We start from the raw sequence: 25,653 nt of genomic DNA, 5'->3' as shown, positions 1-25,653 counted from the left end.
TCTATCAGACATTTTCTTATGTACAAATACTTTGAAACCCTTTTCCATTATGTTACATTATGTGTTTTAAATACTGTTATTTTGTTGATGGGTTAAGGACAGTGGATGTTGCACCCTGTTAAGCTCTATGAGACAAATTGAGATTTGTGAATATCGGCTTAACAAATGAAATTTGTTTGACTGATTGATATATTCAAACACTGCTCCTCTCTTCCTTGTTATTAAACTTAATACTCTTATACTTCCCTTATAATTAGTAATATTTTATTATTCTTTGTTATTATAAATTTATAGCTAGATTCTCAAATAATAATTTCTGTCAGGATTAATAAAGTTCTGTCCTATCAGGGTGATGCCACATATGCAGGGGTTTAACACAATGTTGGGAAAAAATCACTTTAAAACATGCAAATGTCAGTGACTATGTATGAAGGTGATAAAACAATGTGAAGTGTTCATGTAAAACAGCTACACTGAGAATGATAGTGAGAGAGTTATCTTAATCAATATGGAGTAAAAGTATGTAGAATGGCCCATTTTGAGCCTCCATATCATCACGCAATGTCATCCTCATTATCATAATCTATGAAAAGTATATTTATAAAGAGATAATTTACGTTTCTTTCTAAATTATCTTCTATTATCTCTTAATTAAGTTTACATGAAAATTATTTACATCCCAAGACTTCTGGACTTAATCTATTATTTGGTACCTTTGGAAATTGGAATTTTAAATACATTTGAGTGCATTTATGCGCGATAGACCGACTCATCAGCAGTTAGCTGCTTGTAAAAAGATTGAAATAGTTCATAATAAACATGCTCACTTCTACTGACCTTATACTAGAGATTATTTCATTTTTATTTGGTATAAAAACTGATGTTGTCGCTTCATTTCAGAGGGGAACACTGTATCTGCTTTATGATCATTCTAGCGTGCAATTTTTGGGCGATATCTTTTACAGTTTCGTTATAAGAACAGAGAAGAAGACGGCAAAGAGTGAAAACCTTTTCCTTTATTTGCAAGGCATACAGTTCTAGTTGGAGAGAGGGCTAACCCTCTCGCAGTCAAACAGCAGAGTTTAGATTGTCAAAGCTGCAGTCTTGGTTCACAACCCATATTCATAACATCTCTGGGAAAAGAAATACTGATCAAGGATGACTGTTGAGGCTGTCTGACTAAACTAAACTTCACTATGAATCCAAGAAGTCTTGGATCGGCACATTGACTGGACGATCCTTTATGAATATGTGATCTGAGTGGATCAATGGAAACAGAGAACGACGAGGAAAAGATGTCTTCCGAGGTGTTTCAGAAAAACCAAGACGGAAATCTGTCACTCAACTATTTTTTAAACAAGAAAAACGTGAAACAGATAATTTTTTGCTTATGTATAATGTTACTCGCAAAGATAGAGAAATTAAATGAGGAGGAAAAATAGTTGAAGTAATAGTTGAAATCTGTCCTGTTTGACTTTCTCACGCGTCGAGCCACACATGAGCACTAAACCTCAGACAAAAAAAAGTTGACTGCCCCATTGTTTCTGACAGATAATAAAGAAATAATAAATAAACTGTACACGAAGCACTGTGAGGAAAATGTACAAAATCAGACAATTAGTGACACACAGAGAGTAAGAAATGAGCCATCGCATGTTGTGCTGGTTACGCTTCTGTTAAATAGTCCTTAATGGTGAAGGCATCCTTGAGTTCCTACAGAAGGGATTGCACATGTTTTATACTCCAGCATGTCAGCGAACACATCTACGACCAAAATTCAAAATAAGGCGTCTAAAGAAAAAAAGAAAAAATTCATCTCATTCATACATTAAAACATTAGTTATTTCTGTTTCACGGTAATAAAATAAAATAAAGTTTCTCCACAGGCTAAGTTTTGTGTTTATACTCCTCACGTTCGTCCTGCAGCCGACGTCATTCATTTCCACAGAAATCCATGTTTTTGTACAGTCACTTATAAAAAGAGCAAAAAACAACTTCAGTCCCTCCAACATCCAACTATAGGAGCTATAGTGGTACCAGCCCGTGCTGTTCCACTCGATCACCAGGCCTTTAGCCGACAGAAAAAACAGTGAAACAGTCACATTATACATGTTCAACTGTACTGGAAGTGCAGAACTGTAAAAGTACCATACAAAGTGCTTTGGTTTTTTTTCCTTCTCTCTTAGTAATACATTCAAAAAAATGAAACCGCGTCATTCACACACACACAAACCCACATCACTGTTTAAGACAACATCAGTTTCAGTTACTGTTTGAACAGGAGTTTTAAAAAAAAAAGGACCAGAGACAGTCGGGTCAGATTGGCACACAGGGTGCTACAATCAACCAACTTTATCAGTCACTGATGGAAAGTAGCCAGTGGCAAAATGGAAATTACAGTACGGGTTGTATCACGCTTGCTTGGCACTTGTTTTGTCATTGACTATGTCCTTGTGAAGAGTGAAATATTGATCGATGAGAGGGAAAAAAAAGATTAGAAAAAAAAACGTTCTGGCACAGGAAACTGTCTCTCGGTAACCTCCTGTTGTTTTTTTTACAGTTACAGTGATGCGAGCATTATTCTTTGCAACACTCACACATCTAATACACGGCCCTTATCAGTCTGGTACGTTATGCAAGTCACCAAAATCTGCATTTCAGTAGCTGTGTTTGACAAATTGTGTAGTAACAATAATGGATTTGAATGGCAAGGGCTCTTTGTATGCAGTTTGTGCTGGTTTGCTTTACAGTCAATGACAAACTGTTCTTCAGTCAACAGCCTCAGACGTGTTAATGTTTCGGCTCAAGCCCTTAACAACCATAGTGAGGGCCGGCAATGAACAAAACTGTAAAGTGCTACACTTGAAGGCAAATTGATAAAATGGGAGACAAATAAAAAGAAAGCTAACAAAAATTACTGACTTAAAAATAAATAAAAACATAAAAAAGCTCAACAAAACTGAATCATGACAGGTATTTTGGGTAGACCTACAGTTAAATACATTTTGAATGTATTTTCCATGTACCTCTATGCAAAACCACGCAAATTATTCGCCAGTTCAGTTCCATCTGTTGTCACTGGGAGGCGCCATATGCACAGTCAACATTGCTTCAGATGTTATCCCGTGACTGTGACACTGACCCTGGCTCAGTTTTGTTGCTGTAAATATCAGAGTTTCGGGTTATAAACAATGGAAATAATAAACCTGAAACAACTGGAAATCTCAAAAATAATATTCACTGCAAGCCCAGTCGTCATAAGCATATGCATGTCCTACTACGACCTCCTGTTCAACATAACTCAATGGGCTTTTAGCTTATAGGAGTAAGTACAACAATAATGACAGCCACTCAAAATGTCTGCTACATCTGAAGAGTACGGGATAAAACCATGGAGAGCTCCTTTCTGACTTTACTTTGCTCAGGCTGCTTTGGAGTGACATGTACTTAACCTTCCTTTACTGCCTTCCATGGTGTATGGACCTAAATAACACAATGAACCAACAGAAAACCAAAAGGCAGGTAAAACAGCATTGTCCCCGTAAATTGCAAGTTTGGCAAGAGTCTCACAAGACCTTGTTTGCATGTTTTCACGATCATTCATCACTTTTTCACAAGTACTCCAAAAGAGGAAGACAGGGCTGTCGTTGGCAGTAGAAGACCTTAGGTCGGCTGGTAGAAAGGGAAGTTTTCTTTAAATAAACTTCTCAGAGTTTCTGTAAGTCTGACTGAAGGACACAGAACGCAAAAGGACCTGTCAGAAAGTTGACTCCCCGTCCTCTCTGAGTCTATCTGTCTCTCTCCAGTGCAAGTGACTGCTGTGTAGAACTGCAGGCTTTCTCTCAGCACCTCCCACAGCTGCGTGCACTTCCGTACTCCACACCCCCCAGAGGCTGTCGCCCTTTGTCCCACGGAAACCAGAGGTGGTGGTGTTTGGTCAGAGTGGGAGAAGGGGGAGTGACAGAGGATGAGGCACCGAAATCAAGAAAAACAAACAAAAAAGGCTCCAATGTGCTATGCTATGTGCCGAGTCTGACGGGTGGTACCCCGGAGATGTCTTCCTGGTCTGTTTCTCGTTCTTCTGCCATATCTTTATCAGATTCTATAGAAAACGTCCTGTCTGAATCGGCGGTGAGCATTTTGGGGAACCGGCGAGTCTTAGCATCAAATCTGCTGCCAGATCCAGTTCTGGAAAGTGGAGACGCCCTCCTGCGATCGCAGCTCTCCTCCTCCTCATGCGGACTCTCTGTGTCGGACTCTCCTTCTTCTTCCAAGGTCAACTCAAATTGGAACTTATCGATAACGGCGGAACTGAGTGCTGAAGCTTCTCCAGGGAGGGTCTCCTCCTCCTCCTGGGCCTCTGTTTCGGGTGAAGGGCTGTGGGGGATCATGCTCTGGTACCACTCTCTGTTATCCTCTAGAGTGTCCAGGATCTCCTGAGCATCTGGGTGGACGAGGTCAGCCCACGTCTCCCATAATGGATGAACTATGTAGTCAATGAAACCCACCTGGAGAAAAAAGGGAAAAGTGGTATAAACTGTAGGTAATAGGGAATTATCCTCATCCTTAGCATTACAATGATTTACAATAGGTGCTATGAATGAAATACTTTGGTTTGTTATACTGTACCTGGTTCTTCTCTATGGAGGCATTGTGTTTGTCACACATGGGGCTGACCTCCATGCCCTTGTCCCTCTCCCTGTCCCCCTGGGTGAAGAACTCCACCATGATGCGGTCCGTCCACTGTCGGTACAACTCAAGAGGCTTGGTGGGGTTACTCAGGTCCGCACAGTGCACCATGTTCTGAAGAACCTGCGGTGACAAATTAACAGTGTGTGACTATCAGATAAAGTAGAAGGAAGATTATTCCTATTTACTGATTTTGTTTGTTTTTGTATGAATAGAAACATGGTTCTGACCTGTATGCGGTCTGAATAATTGTCCAGGAGCAGGACTCCGAGACTGGTGACTTTCTTTGTCTCCACCATAGTTTTCAGGTCTGCTAGTAGGTTCATGTGTTTAGACATATCTGTTGCCAGCACCTGCGGAAATATCAGAAAGATTGAATAACCAGAAATCTGAGTTTATAGGTGAAAAGGGTAGGAAGAGCGTCTTGTCTACCAAAATTGTCTCACCATATCAATGACCATTTTGCGCAATGACTGTCTCTGTTTTTTGCTAAGGTTCTGGAAGATGTCACAGTTTTCCTCCTGCGCAAGCTTGAAGCCGACTGCCAGATGGTGATTCTCCAGCACCGACGAGTCGTTGTACATCAGGGCCAGCTCCGAGTCTGCAGGCGAAAAATTGAAAAAACAAAGTTTACAGACAGCACTGCAAGACACCTGAAGGTTTAACAAATCATATCGCACACAGACACGTATTTATGGACACCTCATCCACGTCGTTAAATACTCCTGACACCCACACATAATCACTGTGAAGCCACGCAAACTCACTGGTGTTGATGAGAAACTGATTAGAAACTCCAGGGTGGTCCACGTCGTGGATGGCACTGGCAAACAGGGCGGCGAGGATCTCCAGATCAGTAAAAACAGCCTTGGACAACACACAAGAGAAGGGAGGGACCGTCAGTACATGTGTCTGTGTGTGTGTGCGTGTGTGTGTGTGTGTGTGTGTGTGTTTGTTTCTCTGTCTAACTCTCTCTCTGTCTGTGCGTCTTTTGGACAAACAAGAGTGAGTGTCTACCTCCAGGGCAGGTGTGGACAGCAAGACGTGTGTGGACTGGACCACGTCGGCAGCGTGGATGCTGTTGTGGTACGCCACATCCGCGTGATAGTGATCTTCCAAAGTCATCATGAAAGTGATGAAAGTGTCGGCAGGAATCTTGAAGGACTTGAGCAGGTCGCGTTCCTACGGGAGCAGGAGAGAGAGTACACATCACACTCTGGGTCAGTCGAGGTAGAGATTAATAATTCATTAACATTTGTTAAGTCATTGCCTCATTCATTTATTCATTTACTCTTGTTCATTCATTGACTGTACCGAGTGCACGTGGTCATGTGGTACGAGGACAACACTCGGAGAAGAGTACATTATGTTAACATGTGTTACCTGGAAGATGGTGTACATGCTGACCGTCAGCGCTCGATTCCCTGAATACTCAGAGACCCTAAATATGTCGATGCCCCATCTGTTTACATCCTCCATCTCCTGCGGGTGAACGATGTAGATCATTACAAAGGAGAACATGTAGAACCAGTTGCAGTGAAATGATAAATGAAGCACTGAAATGGTTGTACCTTGGTGAGGAGTGCCTCCTGGCCGGTGTTGACCCCAAAGCGTGGGATGGTAGAGGGGGCGAGGCTGGGGCTGTGGGTGGCCTTCTTCACGCCGCTGATCTGGGACATGGGCCGCTTATTGTTGTCCTTTTCCTTGGTGGGGTTGGACATGATGTCCATGTCATGTTGCTTCTCTGTCAGATGGAAACAAATACAATAATATTATAGATCAAAGATGTATTACATTTTTCTGTGCAGCTTTTGTATTGTATCAAATAAAGGGTTTTTACCAAGGAAGGTGCTGGAGATGAACTCAGACACCTGGTTTCCTGACCGACTGGTTTCCGACAGCTGGGTGAGCTCTCGGTTCAGCATCCTCTTGAACTGGAGAGGCAAACATGCACATGAAGAATTCCGTGAGTTTGAGCAAGCAAAATGCACTAAAAGTGAAAGTGTAAAGTGAATGAAGCTCTTAGTATATGTCTGAGGATGCACAACAACAAAAAAAAACACAAACTCTTGACTCTCCAGTTCTGAAAGGCAGCAAATGTCACTTTATATTAGATTAGAATAAACCTTACTAGAACTTGAAGAGGTTTTTTGTCTGTTCCAGCAAATGTATTAAAGTGCCTAACTATCTGAGAAACTCATTCAAACACAGAGAACCATTAGCTGTGAAGAGGAACACATCCACAGCCTAATCTACCAGGAATTGTTGAATCAACAAGATCTCGGGAGCTCACAAATGTGTTGCATGTCACACACAGTGCAGAGGCTAATGATTGGACACAGACAAAAATGCATGGCTGACTTTACTCACAAAGCAGGCTGCACATACACCATCCACACATCTACACGGACGAGAGTCACAGAGGATCTCAACCACTAGTTGGTTCACACTCATTCACGAAACGAGCAACGTGTGAGCCTGGGGCTGCCCCGGTCCCCTCCCCTCATCCCTCAACTCCCCTTACCTGAAGGAACATCCACGACACGGAGATTAAATAACTCACTTCTGGCATTTCAGCGCAAAATCAAGCATGGGAGCAAAAAAATAAAACTGAGGTAGCTGAGCTCTCTGGTCATTCCTGGGACACTGCCTGTTTCCACAGAGGATCAGACTGCAACTGAGACTCTAAGCAAAATCCACTGCACTGCAAGCGAGCAGAGCAGAGAGAGCTGAACAGATGCAAAAAAAAAAAGGAACAGTTCTTCAGTCCAGAGACGAACAAAAGAGTGGACGCACAGCTGTGGGAACGCCGAGGGATGCGAGGATGCAGAGGCTGAGAAGCCACACTCCCTCGCTCCCCTTCACTCTCCCTCATTCACTCAGTTACTGGCTGCCCGTGTGTGTAAACAGAGGGAGAACGAGGTACTCTAATCCCCGCCTCCTTCCAAAAAAAAAAAGAGCCTAAGAATAGCAGCCAATCGGGCGCTCGCTGCAGCAGAGGCTGGGAGAGGCGGTTGTCCCTCATTGGCCAGGGGGCTGCACAGAGTGGGCGGGGCTGGCAGCGTCAGAGGAGGAGGTTGAGTGAACACCATGTGCACCAAGTTTGAAGAAGATATGAGGGAAAAGCTTTGAATGGATGGGGGCTGGGGGGGTGATTTCATTCATGTAGCCAAAAATAAACACAACTCCCCTATCTATTAATTAACATGAAACTGCGTAAGTATTTACTGTAAAAAAGGAAACTGAATTTTGGCGGCTATGGCCTCATCTGAAGCAGCAGCTGGGTGAGACCAGGGAACGAATCCTGAGGTATTTATAAATATTTCTCTAATTTGGTTCTAAGATTGAACTTTTGTTATACGCTGCCTCTGATGTTAGGAGGTTTAACTTTTTCCATGTGATGTACATCATCATCTTCAGAGTGCAGTTTTACCTCTATGAATTAAGGATCATCTAGAGTTTGAATGGCTGCACCCGACTACAAAAGAAAACCCCTTCAGGTGGTGAATAACAGTGCAGATTTGAGGCAGTGCATTGAAACCTCTGCCGGTAACCTCTCTGTATTAAATGTTAACCCGCACAGCGTTGCGGTGTGTTCTCTGACAGGTGTGTGTGATCTGTGGTCGACCCACGTGTCAGGATTGTGTATCATGATGAAGCACCTTGTTTGAAGCCATCTCGCTGACAGAGTGTCGCGTTTTCAGCGTCTCCAGCTGTTCCAGACACCAGTCCAGCTCATCCAGAGTCTCTATGGCCAGCTGCTGGTGAGGCTCCTCTGCACCACACAAACACAGGGGGGCATTATGGGATGGATTCAGCTGGTAGTATGCATTCATATCCTTTTAAAATATCTAAAAGATGTTTAAACTAGGACTGAAATGACTTAATTTACTTCACTTTCCTTTCTCATTTCATGAGAGCAACATGCTTATATTCTGTGTGTTTCTGAACAATGTTGAATATGAGATATTGATCAGTATAATATTTATATATATTCAATATTAATACCAATACCAACCTGCAAGGCTGGTCTTGCACATGGATGGTGGGTTGTTGCCTGAGGATCGCGTCCTGTAGACAGACACCATCCATTCAGCAAGTGAAAAGACAAACTGTATATCCAGCATGATTATTTGTCAGCCAAGGACATTTGCTTATAACTTACTTGCTTGCTGGGCGATCTTGCTGGTCAGTTATAATGGCAAAGTTACCTCGGACTGTCCTCAGGCTGGCGAGGACCTACAGGACAGGAACAAGAGACTGAATGTACAAGTTCATCAAATGTGGCGCACCTAGCATCATATATCTGTCATATAACAGAACCACAGGTGTCACCTCAGTGAAAAACACAAATACTTCTTCACACGTCTTCACTTAATTGAGCTGCCGCTACATCAAGCGCTGACAGACCCCTTGAAACCAGATCCTGTAGCTTCCTTGTCCCTGTCTGATGTTTTGGTGACATCACTGACACATGTCTGTCACTCCATTTGCAGCCAAACACTGACTCAGCGCCTAGAGGGAGATCACAGGAGTATCCAGTGTGCGACCCCGCGTGTGCGAGTCCTTCCAGCCAGCATGCAAATTTAAACAGCGTGATCGAGCAGATTCGCGGCTTATTCGACTGTGTAAAGTGAGCAAAAGTGTGACGCACGTCCCACGCAAGAGCCGGGCAACAGCAGCAGGATGCCTGGTCCTGTCGCGGGGCCAACACAACGCTATGGGCTTTTCCGGTGCCGGAGAATAGCCTGGTCTCGAACCATCTGGAGCTTTTTTAAGACCTGCTTTCGTTAACGAACAAGTGAACATAAATTTATTTTTATATGGCCACCTGGCAATTATTTTATTTTTTTCAGATTGGAATATAGCTTCAAAATGCTGAATGGAAAAATATCCATGAGGACTCACCTGTGCAAATGGTGTAACGATCATGTCTTCTGTGTGTCTGAAATAGAAAAGAGAACACACGGGTGGAAAGGGCGTCAGACGAAGACACTGCGCAGATGACCAATCTACAAGCTCCTTAATTTCTATATTTCATCTGTGTTAGATTAAAAGAAAAACCATACTTAACTTCTTCATGACAAAATAAAGACAAAGGAGGTATGACACATCAAACCAGTTATCTGTGCAGCCAGGCATCTATAGGACATTATTTAGTTTTTACATTTATTTGTCAGATATCATCGTTTGTCACTCCCGTCATCCTTATTCTATTAAAAACATAGCTGTTAGAAAAAACAAAAGTGAAGTGCACTGCTTGGTCAGGAAACAGACTGGGTGGGGTATTAAGGTTTGTGATAGAGGTATGAACACTCACAAAAAAAGAAAACCACAGGGTGTTATTATACTAAGTTGATTTTAAGCGTTACATGCAAAAACAAACCAAACAGAACTGGGTGTTTTAAAGGTGTCTCACAGGGGTCACGGGTGAGGTGCTTCATATTTAGTCATGTCAGAAGGGTGGGGGGAAATGGCCACAGAACCATCTACAGGGAATGCAGGAGGGGGCTTCAGGGGGAGACAGTCAGTGTTTTTATCTATTTTGTTTAGTTTTGTCATGTTCTTCTCACCGAGTCGACAACCAGTTGACCTCCCAGTGCTTCAAGCTTTCCTCCCTTCAAACACAGATAGGTAAGAGTCGATGAGGACACCTGTGACTGCTTACGTTACAAATGTAAAGGTGTTTAGAGAATATGAATTTGAGGAGGGGGTTGAGTGAGAGAGAACTATCGACTAAAAAGTTGCCTCCTTCTTTCCAATGTTTTGCAGTCGCAGTGGAGCAGATTTAACATGCAAGCCTTGTGTGATGGAGAAACAGAGGTAATTGTTGCTCTTTCTGAGCCTCTGGATCAGACTCTAAACATATCACACACATGCATGAGGGCGTTTTAATGCTGGAGGCCAAATGCTGGATGGAAATATTTATTTTTTCCCCATAGGGCATGTTTTAAATTAGGTCTATGAGCATGTAACACTGAAATACTGAGACAAGAAAGCATAAAGGTTCACAATATTTTTACAATAATAAAAATGCACATGTACAGAATAGTTTGAAATCATCAGTGAACAAAGCTATAAAAGCGTGAGCACGTCCTCTAAACTGTAGTCCTATGGCTTCGGATGTCAGAGAATAGTTCCAAATGATCAAATTTAAGTTGAGACCTAAACTATTTGCCGTTGTGCATGATATGATACTTCACAAAGAAAACACATCCACTGTCTGAAAACTGACTTACAGGTCACTGGCAGTGGAGGAGTTTCTGGAGGGACCTTTGGGTGAAAGGTCAAAATCGGAGTCGGAGCGGTAGAGGAAGGATTCCCTCCGCTGGCTGTGGGGAAAGTTGGCCTGTATAACCATCCCAGTGCCTGGGCTGGCCTGGGGGTCCAGGGGGCTACGGCCCACCGATAATCCATTTTCCACATCAAAACTGTGGAGGAAGAGCATGGGAGAGAGGGAGGAAATTCATTCAAGGTCGATGACAAATTTTATCAGACAGCAACGTCAATATTGTTATAAGAAATACACAGTTTGAGCTGTTATTGTGGTGTCCTTTTGACTAAATGAGTTGTCAGTAATAACTCTAGCGAATATGTGATAAATGGAACAATGATCAAAGATCCATAAAGTTCCGATTTCAATTAACAATGGAAATGTGCCTCTATAGATTGTCCAATGAACTACATAGCTGAAAAGAAAACCCCAGACTCTCCTCCACTCATAGGAGACTATGGCTGCTCCTGTAACAATTAGACAGAGAGAAGGAATATAACATACCATACTCCACATCTAAAAATAACACAAGCTCTCATCAGTGGGTAACAGCATTCAGCCGTTTTTTATCTTTTGAACAGGAAGTGGTGTAATTTGGAAGGAAGAATAACCATTATAAAGCAGTAAAGACCACAATAAGAGCTAAAAATTACAAATTTAAGCGAGCTGCAGAAAGGATATCACTGTGGGAAATATGCAGGAAGGCCCTTATCAAACCTGATCTGATATAACAGAAAAAATCAGCACTGTATTGAAATGTGTCAAACAATAGGTGCCAAGAAAAGGAAACGAAAAGAGAGTCTGGAACCACAATGAAAGGGTGTTGAAAGTCTGAGACAGCGAATGGTTTCTAATTCTGAAGGCTTGATGTGGGTCTCTGTACTGTGGCTGCACGATCATTAGAGTTACTACCTGAAGTGAAAACTAACACATTTTCATGGACTAGATTATGTGCACTTCATTAGAGGTGAAAGGTTTGTGTGCGTGTGTGTGCATGTGGTGGACTGGGGACTGAACAGCGCGTATAAAATTAGCATCAGCGTATTGACGGGGGGGGGGTCATGTGAGTGTGAGAATCTAAAAATAGGCGGGCGCTCAGGTGAGAGGGGGTTCCTCCTGATCAAACACGATCCGACGATGAAGAAAAACACCAAATAAAGGCCGAGAGAGAGAGAGAGAGAGAGAGAGTTAGAGGGAGAGAGGCTCCTCTTCACAGTGTCGGCACGTGTCTTCCTTGATCTACATCTCAATTTTCCCACACTGACATGAGAGCCCGGAGACGCTCTGTCAGCCTCGAGCTGCGTTATGCCACACCTCTGCTTTTCTATACAGTCTGAAGTATTCCTATGGAGTGCTCCACGCCTTGGCAAAACAGCCGCGAGCAGAATGTGGAGGATTTTGGATGGGCAGATGCTAACACACATACACACACACACACACACACATACACACATCAAATATTGTTTAAATAAATACAGCAAGGGGAACGCTATTCAAAAATAATACAAAAATAAAGCTCTCTACGAGGCTCTCACATGAGGAGTGTACCAGCTTCAGCATGAAATCACCCCATTCATTCCTCCTTCGTGCTAGGGATGCCGCGTGAGGGCAAGATATTGCTGTTTTACAGGCTGTTACATAACCACCAGCCAAACAGAAGTCCCCATCCCTCCTTTAATGTGACTGATTCAGACACACTGACTGCACTATACATAGCCAAGGCGAGGAGTCAGAGGGAAGGGGAGTGGAGACTGTGGGGTGAGTGGGGGCACGTCCAAGGTAAAATAGGGCAAAGAGAGACGGAGCGTAAACAAAATTTAAGGAAGTGATGAGGAAGAGTACAGCGTGTTCTGAGACACATACACAAGGGGGTCTGGGGTCCTAACTGCAAACTGTGTGCCTGTTGGTTTGTAGTGTGCACACCTGCAAATGTGTATTTCTACATAGTAAAATGGTGAAGTTGCGTGTGTAAATGCATCACAGTAGTGCAACGTGCAGCAACACACACCTGTAACGCGTGCATTTTGATCATTGCACACACATGATCCCTGCCCAGTTACTACAAGGACACACACAGCTCGGAGCCCTCACCCACTCCTCACACTTTCTCTCCCCCCCGTCGACCCTAATGATGCTGCACCTCTGGCTGTTCCTGCGTGCTCTGACCATAAACCCGTTTCTATTTTTGTCTCGGCACAACGCTTCTGTCTCCGTGCAGCTAATTTTAGCTCCCCCGTGCATGGGGGGAATAGACCAATGAGGCAGCGATGCAGCTAAAAATAGACTTTAAGGTAGAACACAGAGCAGCCCTCCCTCCCCTGCCTTCTCCCTCTGCATCACAGAGCAGCAGATTCTTCCCCCCATTCATGAATATTTATGGAGACGTTTCTATTTGAAGGCGACGCTGAGCTATAATTAGACCACAGATCAAAATATAGCCCACGTCTTTCCCTCGCTGCTATTTCCCTTCCAGTTTCTCTCTCCCTCTCTCTCTCTCCCGCTCGCTGAGCTGAGTTCAGCGCAGGGTAGCGAACATTGAGTCCCGACTTACTCACGACATTGGACTAATTATCTTTTACTTGCACACACTCAGGCACGATGATATTGTATTTTTGGATCAATATATCTGCCTCACATGATTCTCACTGGCACAATCGCAGTGCTCTCCCTTTGGGTTTATATGAAACAGACTCTAATGGATAATAAACGCAGTAGCATGGGACCTCAGAGTAGCTGTTGCCAAGGTTACAACTGATGGGGATCCAAATAAGCAGCACATTGAAACAACGATTGAGGAACAAATAGTGAAAATGTCTGTGTCAGAGAGTTTTGTTGTTATTGGTTTAATGCATTGTTTGTGTGTATTCCAGTTTATAAATGTTACATAATATTTATGTTATATTGTGTACCAACTGCATCTAGTCACAGGATCATTGAAAATAAAGTAATTGGATAAGATAAACTTTGAATATGGATTTTCATTCTTATAGTGACAAAACTTATATTTTACTATTAACTTATTACATTTTAGATGCAAACTGAATAGCAGTGGCAGTATATTTTCAATCCAAGGGAATAATGACTTGCATCCAATGCTTTTTAACATCTCCATTGAGCACAGGCTTTAAGCACACAATTTACAGAGTATTTGCAAAATGTGTCAACTGAGGCATTTTGTGATTCTGAGAGGTCAAAGGTCAGCGTTCAGCGTGCATGTCGCCCGGACAGGAAACTCCCACAGTAGCTCCGTGGCTGTTTGAATGGTCAGTCTTCAAAAAACGCCTGCATTGTCTTTGTGTCTTTCACATGGGAGCCTCTCACACCCACCCACCTCTTCTCTCCTTTCCTAACACCCTCCCTCCCTCTCGCCCTCCCTCACGCTTTTCCCCACAAATCCACCAAACAAAAAAGAACAAAACAGAATTCGTTTTTTAAAAATAACCCTGTTGAGTGGGAGGGTGTTGTTTGACAATACAACAGACACACTTGTTGAAGGCTGATGTGTGTGAGTAGTTGTTGTCTGGAGAACTGAATTAAACCTGTTCATTCAACCTGAGGAGAGGGACCCTCTACTGGACTTCAGGGGGATTGCAAGAGCTGAGCATCCTGGATATCCCACTATAGACAATGGAATAAAGTTATGTTGCGGAGATAAAACAGTTAGAAGAGTTAGAACATTTGTCATCAAATAATTGTGATCGTCGACCACACACTGAAGTCTTTAATAAAGAATTATTTGCTTCAAACTTCATAAATGTCTTTGTCTTATAGTAAAGTTTACACGTTTTGTTTGTTTCTTTTTCTTTTATTCTATTTCAAGCAGATGTTTTGGAATTACCCTTTTTTCTCTAATATTTTTCTGATAATTCCATTAATCTTTTGTCCAAATACCATAGAAAAGTAAAAAATAAATAGAATTTGCCAAAGCCAACGTGATGTATTGAAACGATTTTCTTACCGACAATGAACAATTCAATAACCTTCATCCATCGCTCCATTCTTTCATTTGGTGAATTCAGTGAACTATCCCTTTAAGTTAGAAAACTTTGTGATCGGTGAGACAGATTAAAAGATGCAGAAAAGCTGGACAAAGATGTAATAAAACACCTATTTCATATTGAACGTGGCTAAGTGCATCCATCCTAGTTTGACCTCTGAATTCAGACACTGGAATTCATTCAAATCCGCCTCATGCACACGAACAGAGGCACATACACACACACACATGCACGCACACACACTGTATACACACACACCCACACACACCTAATGACTTTTTCTTCTCTAAAGACCAAACTGGAGCCAATAATCTTGGGCATCATAAAAACATTTCCCCAAAAAATAACAAAATCAAATAAAAGCATAAAGACAGAGGTGTGTAACGGCATGTGTTATTTAAGTGGCTGGCTATTAAGAAGCGTGATTGATGGTAACCTGTCAGTGGCCATGATACTCGACACCCTGCCTGCGTCACCAGCCTGTCACGGCGACGTCAATACCATCTGGGGAGCATTAAAATACAGGAGCTACGGGGCAGCACGTGAGCGAGCGAGCGAGGCAGCGAGAGAGGAGATAGGCCTGTAAACCGGGGCAAGCTGTCATCTGAACCTTCATTCATCATTCCCCAGCCTTTACTGTGACACCACCAGAGGTAGAATTGGTTACACCGGAGCCGACTGGCGGGACCGGTTCAGCCATTTATTCAGGAGATGTGCAGAACATTTATAACACGTAACACAGATCTCAGGTCGTGACGCCTGGGAGTATTGTGTTCCCATTGGTAATGAGTCTATAGGAACAAGCAAAAGAAGAACTGCAAGGCCCAAGTGTCAAACTCTAACTTATTTTTCCTGCTGTGGTTGAAACTTTTATAATCTAGGCTGCATGTATCTGCGCTGCATCCACACATGACTCAGGGAGGGATTAGCTTTGACCTGATGAGACCATAGAGGTCACACAAGCAGCTCAGAGTGCACGACCTGCAGCTCAACACACAAACCAAAAAGAACAATGAATGGACTACAGGGGCGGTCGGACTTGATAATCAGAGATTATAAAGTATTATCTTGGGAGAATTTTCTATTTCAACGTGACATTTTCAGTCTCAGTTACTTCTCATCCCGACAGTGTGTGTTCTGCAATGAAAGTTGTCTGGTTGTGATTGGCTGCGGCCCCTCGCACACAGAGGGAGAACCACCCTGTTTGTCTGTGTTGTCCTTCCTCTCCCTTCCTGTGACATCAAACTATTTGGTCGTGTGGCAAACTTGAGGGTGATGGTGTGTTTTACTGATTAGCTGTAATCTTTGTTTCATGTGCTACTTAGTAGGTCCAGTTTTCTGATGGATTGTTGTTCCTATTTTTTTTTTAAATTCTCTGTAAATGATATGTACGCAGTGTCTGTTGACAGTATAAGCATTCCCTTTTTCAAATTGCTGTAAAGTATTCCCTCCTCCTTAAAGGTGTCATCAGCAATTAGTCAATATCAAACTTTCATCAAATAATTGTCAACTGAAGTCATGCAACCTCATGTATAAAGTGAACTGACTGCCAGACAATGGGTTCAGAGTAACCCATCCAAGGGTATCCAAGTATTTGATCTGTTCTGTAGCACACAAGTTGCTCACTTGTATGTCCACACCCATACAGTCTATGGTCCACACTAGTAGTGACACGTTTAAGTGTAACAGGCATATGTGAACAAAATATGTTGTATTTATGCTTTTGGAGCCTTAAAACAACACTCTGACACTGTATTTGCGTAATAAAAAAGGAACAAAGAAAAATACATTTAAATAATTTAACATGTATGCACGTTAGTCATGAAAATGTTTGTATTGGCTAAAAGGTTTGATGTCAGGTGACTGTGTGCGATTGACATCCAGTCAACAAGTGACAAACCATTCTAAAATTTCACATTAAACGCAATTGTTTAGAGCTGATTGTAACATTGTGTTAATTTGTTAATAAGTGATGACGACAAAAAAACATTTTTCCGAGTTGTTTCAGCTTGAGTTGCCGTTCACCAGAATTTTCGCAGTGAGGATTTTTTTTTTAGATTAATCTGTCACTACATGAATGAAAAATTAATTTACTAGCTGGGTTTTCAAACAACTGCAACTAAAGCGAATACTTATATTTACAATAGATGTCAAACTTCCTTTTACAGGATTCTTGTCAGAGCGGCAGCGTGCTGAAAACACGAGATCTGGCTCCTGGTCCTCTCTGTTTGTGCCCTCGTCTCTGTTACTGACTAATCCCCCTTGTTAAAAAACATGGAGGAGACGACTGCACGCTGCATTTATTCTGCAGATCAGGCTCAAAGCATCCAACAAACCAAGTCAGACAGAATTTAAAAGTAGATTTTAGTTGTTATTATTTCAGAAATGACTCATGAAAAGCAACAATAACCTGTCAGACAGTGCATCCTTTCACATCCAACAAAGATGATAGCTAAGTATAGACCTTATGCAACTGCGATATAAATGTATGCCCATTGTTCACAATCGAGCAATGAAAATGTTTTTTAAAAGAAAGTGAGACAACGGAGCTGACACGACAGAAAGGCAGGAACACCGAATCAGGTCACTGACCTTTACATGAGCCACGTAAAAAACAGACAATGTTTTAGGTTTGTATAGAGGTGGTGATGTGACAAAGACTCCACTGTTTCTCTGTTGCCAGTTTGGGGACAGGAAGTGTTTGACATGAGTACAGAGAAACTTTTCATTTTTAATGAAGTATGTTTTCAAATATTTAAAAAACTATTCATTCCTAAATAAGATTGAATGTGTCAAATTAAAGGGCGTCATTTACTCCGACAATGTTGTTAGCCTAAATGACCACACACATTCACAGAAACACACGCACACACACATATGAAAGACTTCAGTCTGTGTTATCCTCCAGGATCTAGTAGAGCAGCCGAGAGAACAGTGAAGTTTGAGGAGGAAGAACTGGAGGGAGAGGGGAAATGAGCAGAAGGTCTGAGCATGAGGAGACACATGAACAGAGGAGGGAAAAAAGGAGGGAGAAAAGTTCAGAACTTGGTCTTTTCACATCTCATCATTTCGATATGTCACGACAGCATAGCAAAACTTGTTATTCAAATTCTATCGAGGCTATATTAGCAAAACAATGTTATATGAAATTAAATATTAAAACTATTACTAGAGAGTACATTACATTTCCAATATGAATGTGTGTAGTTGTATCGTATGATGCAGTGTTTTTCCTGAGAGATGACTGCTTATGAAAGCTTGTGAGAGCTATTTTATCCACAATTAGATATGATCCTAATGGCTCAATTCACTTACTTTAATGTTTGATTGCAAGAAATATTCCTCCATCAAAAAATTCAACCAGGGGCGCCCTTAGCTCAGTTGGTAGGGCGTCCCCCCCATGGGCCTAGGCCAGCAGCCGACCCGGGTTCGATTCCAGCCCGCGGTCGTTTCTGCATGTCACTCCCCTCTCTGCCCCATTTCAACTCTGTCTCTCTCTGCACTATCAATAAAAAGCATAAAAATGCCAAAAATAATTCTAAAAAAAAAAAAAAGTTCAACCAGAGTTGGTACAGTTGCTTCAAATATTAGTGATTTCATTCTAGCCTACAGTACCGGTCAAAATTAAAAGATTATGATTTTTTTCTGACATGACAAAAAACGTTTAAAAGCCTTTTAAATCCACATTTCAAAATAATGTGGATTTAAATTTACATATGTGAACATTTTTAGAACTGTGGGTAAAGATTTTGTCTTTGTCACAAAGATGCCATGCAGCAAGAAGTTTTGAAACAAAGTTAAGGAGGAGGATATTTTGAAAAAAAAAAAAAAACTTATCCTGTTGTCCATATGTTTGTGTTTAAATGCAAGTGAAGCAATGTAACATGTAAAACTTGCTCTCCTGCTTCTATAAAGCGTAAAGTATCTAGACAGTAAAGAGCAGTCTGGATGTCAAATGGAAAAAAAGCCATAACTTTCTTTTAGCACATACACACACACACACACACACACACACACACACACACACACACACACACACACATACACACACATACACACACATATAATTGCACAATTACTCTGTCATTCTATGAAAAATATTGCTGTGTGCGAATCTGGAAAGCTCATCACTGGACAGTACATTTATGGGGTTTAGAGGAGCATTAAGTCCATAACGCCTGTCACACTGCGAACACTCGGCCATGACTTCACTCTGAGTGAGTGAAGGTTACAAATGAACCAGCAACAGACATTGAGTTTGAGTGTTCGTGCATGAATCTCATCCCACACAAGTACAGTAAACCGTCGTTGCTCGTGAGGCCTATAACCCGACACCGGGGGATCTGTTCCTCCTGTCTGTGAGGCAGACAAATGAAGGTCCATGAGGATCCCTGCAGCCCAGACCTCCATTAGATGACACTGATGATTTAAGAAAAATGCCTTGGAAACACTTTTAGTCACATTTCTTACTTCAAAATGTCTTTTGGCTGCCACGCCCTCGTCTCCTATGCCAGGACCAGTGAGAGTTACGCCGCAGGGCAATGGGATGACTTTATCATATTTGCAGATAAATTTAAAGCTCGGATTGATTCGTCAAGGCCACATTGACCTGGCAAATTTAGAAAGTGACTGACCTCTGGCACGATCGCACTTCATTTATCTCAAAGACGACACTTTATATACACAATTTGATCTGTGAACACAATCCAAAGCAAAAAGCTGCCGGATAGAATTGTGGCATCTAAATATCAAGAATGAATCCAACTTTCACACTTTTTGAATTTTGATAAATTGGGAAGATAAAACTTTCACTTCTCCTCTCCTCTCCTCCCAGGTTCAACTGACAGGGGAGTGTATTGGGTTTCTAGGAATACACTTAATAAACCTGAACCCTTAGCTCACTCAAATGCGTCCTGCCAAAACCCTCTGGGTAAGACTTATGGCTCATATTAAATTACTCTGTGCATGAATCATTCTCTCTCACCCCCAAGCTTGCAACAAAGCTCATGCTTGTATTTGCTGTCAGTTGTTCATTTTGAAATAATCTTTGAGGATTTTTTTTACATCCCTTTCCTGGCTGTAGCAACATGTGTAATGCTCTGTGTCAGTGCCACTTCATTTGATACTTGGCTCACTGCAGACAGCTCCGAGGAAAATTAGATCAGTGGCCATGTGGGCCCACAGGAGACTGTAAATGGTGAGAGCCGAGGAGAGGAGTACCGTCACTCAAATCAATAGAGCTAATTAATTGGCATTCAATTTTCAATGTGACGTCAGAAAACTGATCTGTTACAAAGTTTAACTCTATCCAAGACTGACTTGTTGATTTAAAATTATGCTAATACTTAATGTCAAGTTAAAATATTATGCTGAACTACTAAATGGGATCTTTGCGCTAAATGCTAACAGCAGCATGCTAATTAACAATGCTAACATGTTGCATGTATAGCAGGTTTCATGGTGACCGTGTAGCTGGGCATGTTAGCATGCAACTACTCACCTATTAACACTAAGCAGAAAGTAGAGACTTGTGGAAATGTGAGTCACTTTGCCGGTACAGTATATAGTCATGAACCAGCGCTCTAGATAAACTTAAATGTGACTTACTGGTATTTAATACAAAGTCATGATTGTGCAAAAGAAAGGTTGGGGAATCACTAGTCAATAGGATTCATCCTCTGATGACAGTGAATGTCTGTAACAAGTGTCATTAATCCATTCAACTGACGAGATATTTTTGTCTGAACCAAAATGGTGAGCTGATCGATTGATGTTGCCATCCACTGAGCGACGTTGCTGATATAAAAAGACAAGTTCTATTATGTTGTTCTTAGTTGGCAAATACAGTTAAATTTCATTTTTGCCAGGCGGCTTTCACAGCCTAAAGGCAATTTTAGGTTCATAAAATTGAAATCAAAGGATAAATGAATGCAGCATAACACACCGCAGCCAATAAGCTGCCACTGGCCCAGGAAGTCTCACAGAATCCCCTTATCCGTCCTCTTTAAGGAAAAGCAGGTGTTACCTTTTCACCTGAAAGTTGAAAGGAGAAAACAATAACCGCCCCTGGGCAAAACAAACCATCACTTCTCATCCAGAGGGTTTTTAGGTAAGTATGAGAAGCATCCAGAGCAGAGGTCTCAATATGTATGGTACGTGTTATGCTCACATACTCATAAAAGTTTGCATACCCTTTCCACATGTCCATCTAAGGAGAAAGGGCCTGTGTTGTCTGCCTGTTGTCTTTTGTGATTAACGGTGCAGCACACAGACGGTTCGGTGTCTGATGTCCAAAGCTTCCGATTTATATCCTTCCTCGACGGTTCATCCTGTCAGCTTTTTCTCAGTCCTATGTGAGGATGCACTAAAGTATAAACATATTTCAAAGATACAAAAATCAGCTCTCTGGATACCACTTTGACTACAGCAGCATTGTGTTATACTTTATATGGATGGATCGATGCCTGGCACAAGGGGGAAAGGGCAAAGCAAAGTGGGTACTTTTCCCAAGAGCAAGTAAAGAAAGCATACGGAAGCCTGACAATTTACGATTTACACCAGTGAATACCTTTATCTAATGATTTTATCTCTTTCTTGAATATGTTATTAATAGTTTCCCAAATATACACTGGCAAGGTCAATTACACCCTCTCATCCATCCAGACTTTGCTCTTTTGGTCACCAATGTGCCCCAAAACGAGACCTTCCCTGCTCCCTGTCTCCCTCCCTGTCTGTGACTTGCAAGGCCTTTGCACATCGACTTCAACAATTACCTCTGCCCTTAAAAATATTATCCAGCAGGCAGAGAATTTCTAGACATGGCGGGTGTTATCAAAGCAGTTGTGCATGAAGTAGTTGTCTAACATTTCCGTCCTTACCCCTCAAGATCCCGCTACAGAGGGGAGCTTTGCTTGTTTAAGAGCAGAAGTCAATTACATTTCTTGGCATGGGTCTTGAGGGGAATTAAATTGAAAGGACAACTGCCCTTTAAAACCCCCATGCTTGCAAATGTACTGCATTACATCTGATAAACAAGGATCCTGCCTGAGAAAGAGAGCATAATGTAAACAGGACTTTATCTCAGAGTCCTCCCTCGCCGCCTCCCCACTGGCATTAAGGATTATGTGCGAAGCTACTTATGTTGGACTTTTCCTGTGAGAACATTGGTGTGTCGGGAACAGCAGCATCAGGGCTACACGGCAGATAGTTTCATGAGAAACACCCGATTCCTCACGCACTGATGTGCAAGATGTGCGAACAGTCCACAATCACACGCATTCAGGACTAATGTTTTTGGTATTGAGGGTGTATGAATGTGGTTGTTTCACGTTATTGGGACTGTATGCCAAGTGACAGTGCAGGGCAATGATCTACGGCTGCTGTTAAGACTTTACAGACTGGCCACTGATTAAAGCCACATTAAGAATTTAACAATTAAAACACATGAGTGATCAGTGTCTCAATTCACTTCTTTATCTAACATGTAGGATTTTCTCTTGACTGTTGTTTGTCCAATGTGTAAGGTGACATTGAGTTAACCTTCAAAAAATAAATAAAGCATCTTGTGTCGTATTGTATCATATCTTGCTTTATTAGTTGTATTATTATTTATTTTTTAAATCCTATTTCAGTTTGAGTATATAATCTGCAACATATTGTCTAAGCTGTACTGCCTTTGAAAGAGTTTTACATCTGCTTTTCTGACTCCCACACAGGTTTAAAATGATACGTCTGTGTAGATTGTTTCCTCATTGTCAAGTCTTGGATTAGTATAACTGTAGCCATGCCCTTGTGTTCTAAATTGCAGTATCAATTCAAAGATTCACATTCCAATGGCAGATGCAATCATTTCAAATGCTTTTGCTCTTACACTTCATTATATTGACTCTCGTTAACAGCCATGATACGGGTCGTCAAGTTTGTTTAATCAATCATTAGTATAATTTATACTAATGATTGATTAAACAAACTTGACGACCCCCCCCCCTCCCCCACCAGTGCCTAGTCTTACAAAAAAGTAACACAAGTGTACAAGAGGAAACTTGATAAGAAATATTTTGGGAGTTAAAGACATGAACAAAAACTGGTAAGGGCAAAAAGAATGTTTTTGTAAATATTGCAGCTGATAAAAAACAGTATGCAGTCCAAAGATTTCAGATGTTAAACTATTCTACAAAAAACAGGGGAAGCCAGATAAACTATTCCATATTGTTTAAGTTTATACTGATTCAAGAAGTTGTCACTGATGCAGCACAAGTCATTTCTGTAAAAAGAGTTTGATCTATGATGTGCTACACACTGGATGTACAGTGTGTGTGTGTGTGTGTGTGTGTGAAGGAGGGAGTGAGAGAGATGAAAGGAGACACTGAGACAAAAACAAAAGCACCGAGTTATGAGTGAATGAGGAAGCGCTTAATTACCGCCTGCGTTTCTGTATGATGTCAATGGGCCTGTTGACAGCACACGGAGATCCCCATATGTCCCCACTGCGCACAGTGAGACTCCGCTCCACGGAGTAACAGAACCCACAGTTCGGTGGCACACTCATGTTTCTGCAGCCTATACTCGCAGTAACGCGCCCTCACCCGCCTCCTCTTCGGGGCTGCTCCGCCGCTCCCCCTCGCTCGGCTCCTCTCAGCTTGTGGCCCCTCTCATCCCTGTGAGCCCCGGCCCGCTCCTTCGTGTGTCTCGCTCTGTCGGGCTGTCCGGCTCTCCACGGCCTCCCGGGACTTCTCATTACCCCTGGCAGGAGTGCGCGCCCCGCTCTAGGACCAGGGGCTCCAGTGAGACGTGCCACTGACAGCTGGTGATGGTCGGCGTCCTCTCTCGCTGGCTGTGTGTTGGTCTCTGGGCACCTGGTGCGAGCTGCTCACTCCCTCCTGCCTTAAAGAAGCTTCTCATCGCTCCCTGCAGAGCTCCATTAATCGGTTCCCCTTGAACAGCTCGTCTTTGCTGCGGGTCTAAATGTGGCGCACCACTGCTGCCCTCTCCATTTCTCTCTCTCTCTCTCCCTCTCTCTCTCTCTCTCTCTCTCTCTCGCTCTACCTTTAGAGACCTTTCCTCTCTCTAGGCAAACTTGCTCCTCTGAGCCAGTTTGTCACAGTAGCCCCCCCACTCTGTCTGCGTGAGCTTACTGTTCGTGTGTCCGAGCGCGCAACAGAAAGTGCACAGAAAGTGTATGTGATGTGTGTTTTTGTGTGTGTGTGTGTGTGTGTGTGTGAGCCACTGAGTGTGTACGTCGGTGAGCACGCATGTCACACAAAAGGGGGAACAAGTTTCAGAGTGAGGTCAGAGCTGAGAAAGGGGGCGGGGTCAGAGCAGACTGGTCGCTGCCTTCTTCAAATGTTTGAACCATTTTAACCCCTTCCTCCTCCTCCTCTCTCTCTCTCTCTCTCTCTCTCTCTCACACTCACACTCACACACATACACACACACACACACACACACACACACACACACAGAGCCCTGAAACTTTCGCAGGACTGCACTCTCTCTTTGTACACAGTGCCATTATCCTTTCCAGATGGAGTGTGTGTTTCTAAGTGTGTGTGTGTGTGTGTGTGTGTGTGTGTGTGTTTGTGTGTGTGTGAGTGTGTGTCAAGTATGTCTCGTCTATGTTAGGTAAAGAGATTGATGACAGGATGAGTATGATACGGTATTATAGTAAGTAGCTCTTGGGACAGCTTGCACAGAATGAAGAACATGTGCAAACACACATGTGCACACCCACACACAAATGCAAATACACAGACACACACTTGTTTGTATACAGTATGTTCTTACACACAGGCTTAGGCACCAGCGTGCAAGGTCACAAGTGGCCGGGGGAAGTGTATTTTTAAAGACCTGAAATGAGAAAAGTAAATACGAAACCTTGTGTATGCTTCATGTGAAACCTTGAGCAGCAGAATGCGCCAGGAGTCCTACCATGGATTAGTGTTCAGCAGAGAACACGTTTTCATATATTCATATTTCATTCAAATTAGACATATGTGAGAAAAATACCTCTTTGAGTCCTGAGGGGGGAGTGATATAATAGTGAAATATGTGATTAGCACTGAGCACTGTGTGCGTTTAGGATTAAGTGATAACTAATCTATTTTGACTTATTAAAGGTTCACTGAACTGTAAACACGGTAACCACAACTAGGCCTGTCATTGAAGCTTCAGATCTCTCCTGGTGTTAATGGGGCTGTAATGAGATGGATACTTTATACTAGACTATACTATATTTAAAGAATTCATCTGTGTTTGGTTTTAGTCTTTCCATAACTAAAATAAAAGGGAACTACAATGATTCCCAGTAGAGTGCATACTTTTGCCAAGGCCCAACATTCCCCTTCTTAACCAACGTTTATCTCTAGATCCAAATGTTTTATTGGATCTGTAACAAATTGCACATACCATGACAAATCAACGAGAATGTTGTAAAAGGCCCTTCTCTCACAAACTAAACTGTGGTGGGTTCCTCCGTGGGTTGTTCCCCGACCATCCACAAAATGTCATGAAATCGGTTCAGTAGTTTTAGTGTGATCCTGATAACTAACAAACAAAGCCACCAAACAAACAGGGTTTACAACTGTTAGCATGTCTGGCTAACGTGCTTACTAACTACTAGTAACTAAGTATTGCTTCCAAGGCCAAGGAGCAACAAACTACATTACTTTATCGGGTTCCACATAACACTACGCA

The 25,653-nt window shown here is 42.3% G+C and overlaps 1 protein-coding gene across 2 annotated transcripts; it reads right to left on the bottom strand.

The window, feature by feature from the left end:
- Positions 1 to 996: 996 nt before the first annotated feature.
- Positions 997 to 24,159, bottom strand: pde4ca (phosphodiesterase 4C, cAMP-specific a). Of its 2 annotated transcripts, XM_062404492.1 has the most exons (16): positions 23,382 to 24,159; positions 10,929 to 11,120; positions 10,263 to 10,307; positions 9,598 to 9,634; positions 8,855 to 8,928; positions 8,708 to 8,760; positions 8,352 to 8,464; positions 6,530 to 6,623; positions 6,261 to 6,433; positions 6,073 to 6,171; positions 5,707 to 5,871; positions 5,457 to 5,556; positions 5,136 to 5,290; positions 4,920 to 5,042; positions 4,630 to 4,812; positions 997 to 4,508 (listed from the first exon to the last, which is right to left on the bottom strand). In XM_062404492.1, the coding sequence occupies exons 1-16, from the start codon at positions 23,507 to 23,509 to the stop codon at positions 4,020 to 4,022; spliced, it is 2,223 nt and encodes a 740-aa protein (XP_062260476.1). In that variant the 5' UTR covers positions 23,510 to 24,159; the 3' UTR covers positions 997 to 4,019. The 2 variants fall into 2 exon arrangements, with proteins under 2 accessions (XP_062260476.1, XP_062260477.1); XM_062404493.1 differs by lacking the exon at positions 10,263 to 10,307 and having other exon boundaries at positions 23,382 to 24,158.
- Between the last annotated feature and the right edge of the window lie 1,494 nt (positions 24,160 to 25,653).

The sequence above is a fragment of the Platichthys flesus genome, chromosome 14 (genome assembly GCF_949316205.1).
Source record: "Platichthys flesus chromosome 14, fPlaFle2.1, whole genome shotgun sequence".
NCBI classification, from domain to species: domain Eukaryota; kingdom Metazoa; phylum Chordata; class Actinopteri; order Pleuronectiformes; family Pleuronectidae; genus Platichthys; species Platichthys flesus.
Note: the sequence above shows the minus strand (reverse complement) of the source record. Positions and strands in the feature narration are given on the sequence as shown.

Coding starts and splice junctions, on each gene's coding strand:
- pde4ca (XM_062404492.1), bottom strand. CDS start 23,509: ATGAGTGTGCCACCGAACTGTGGGTTCTGTTACTCCGTGGAGCGGAGT. Junction 6,434..6,529: donor CATCTCCAGCACCTTCCTTG/GTAAAAACCCTT, acceptor TCCATCTGACAG/AGAAGCAACATGACATGGAC. Junction 5,291..5,456: donor TCAGTTTCTCATCAACACCA/GTGAGTTTGCGT, acceptor TTTCGCCTGCAG/ACTCGGAGCTGGCCCTGATG.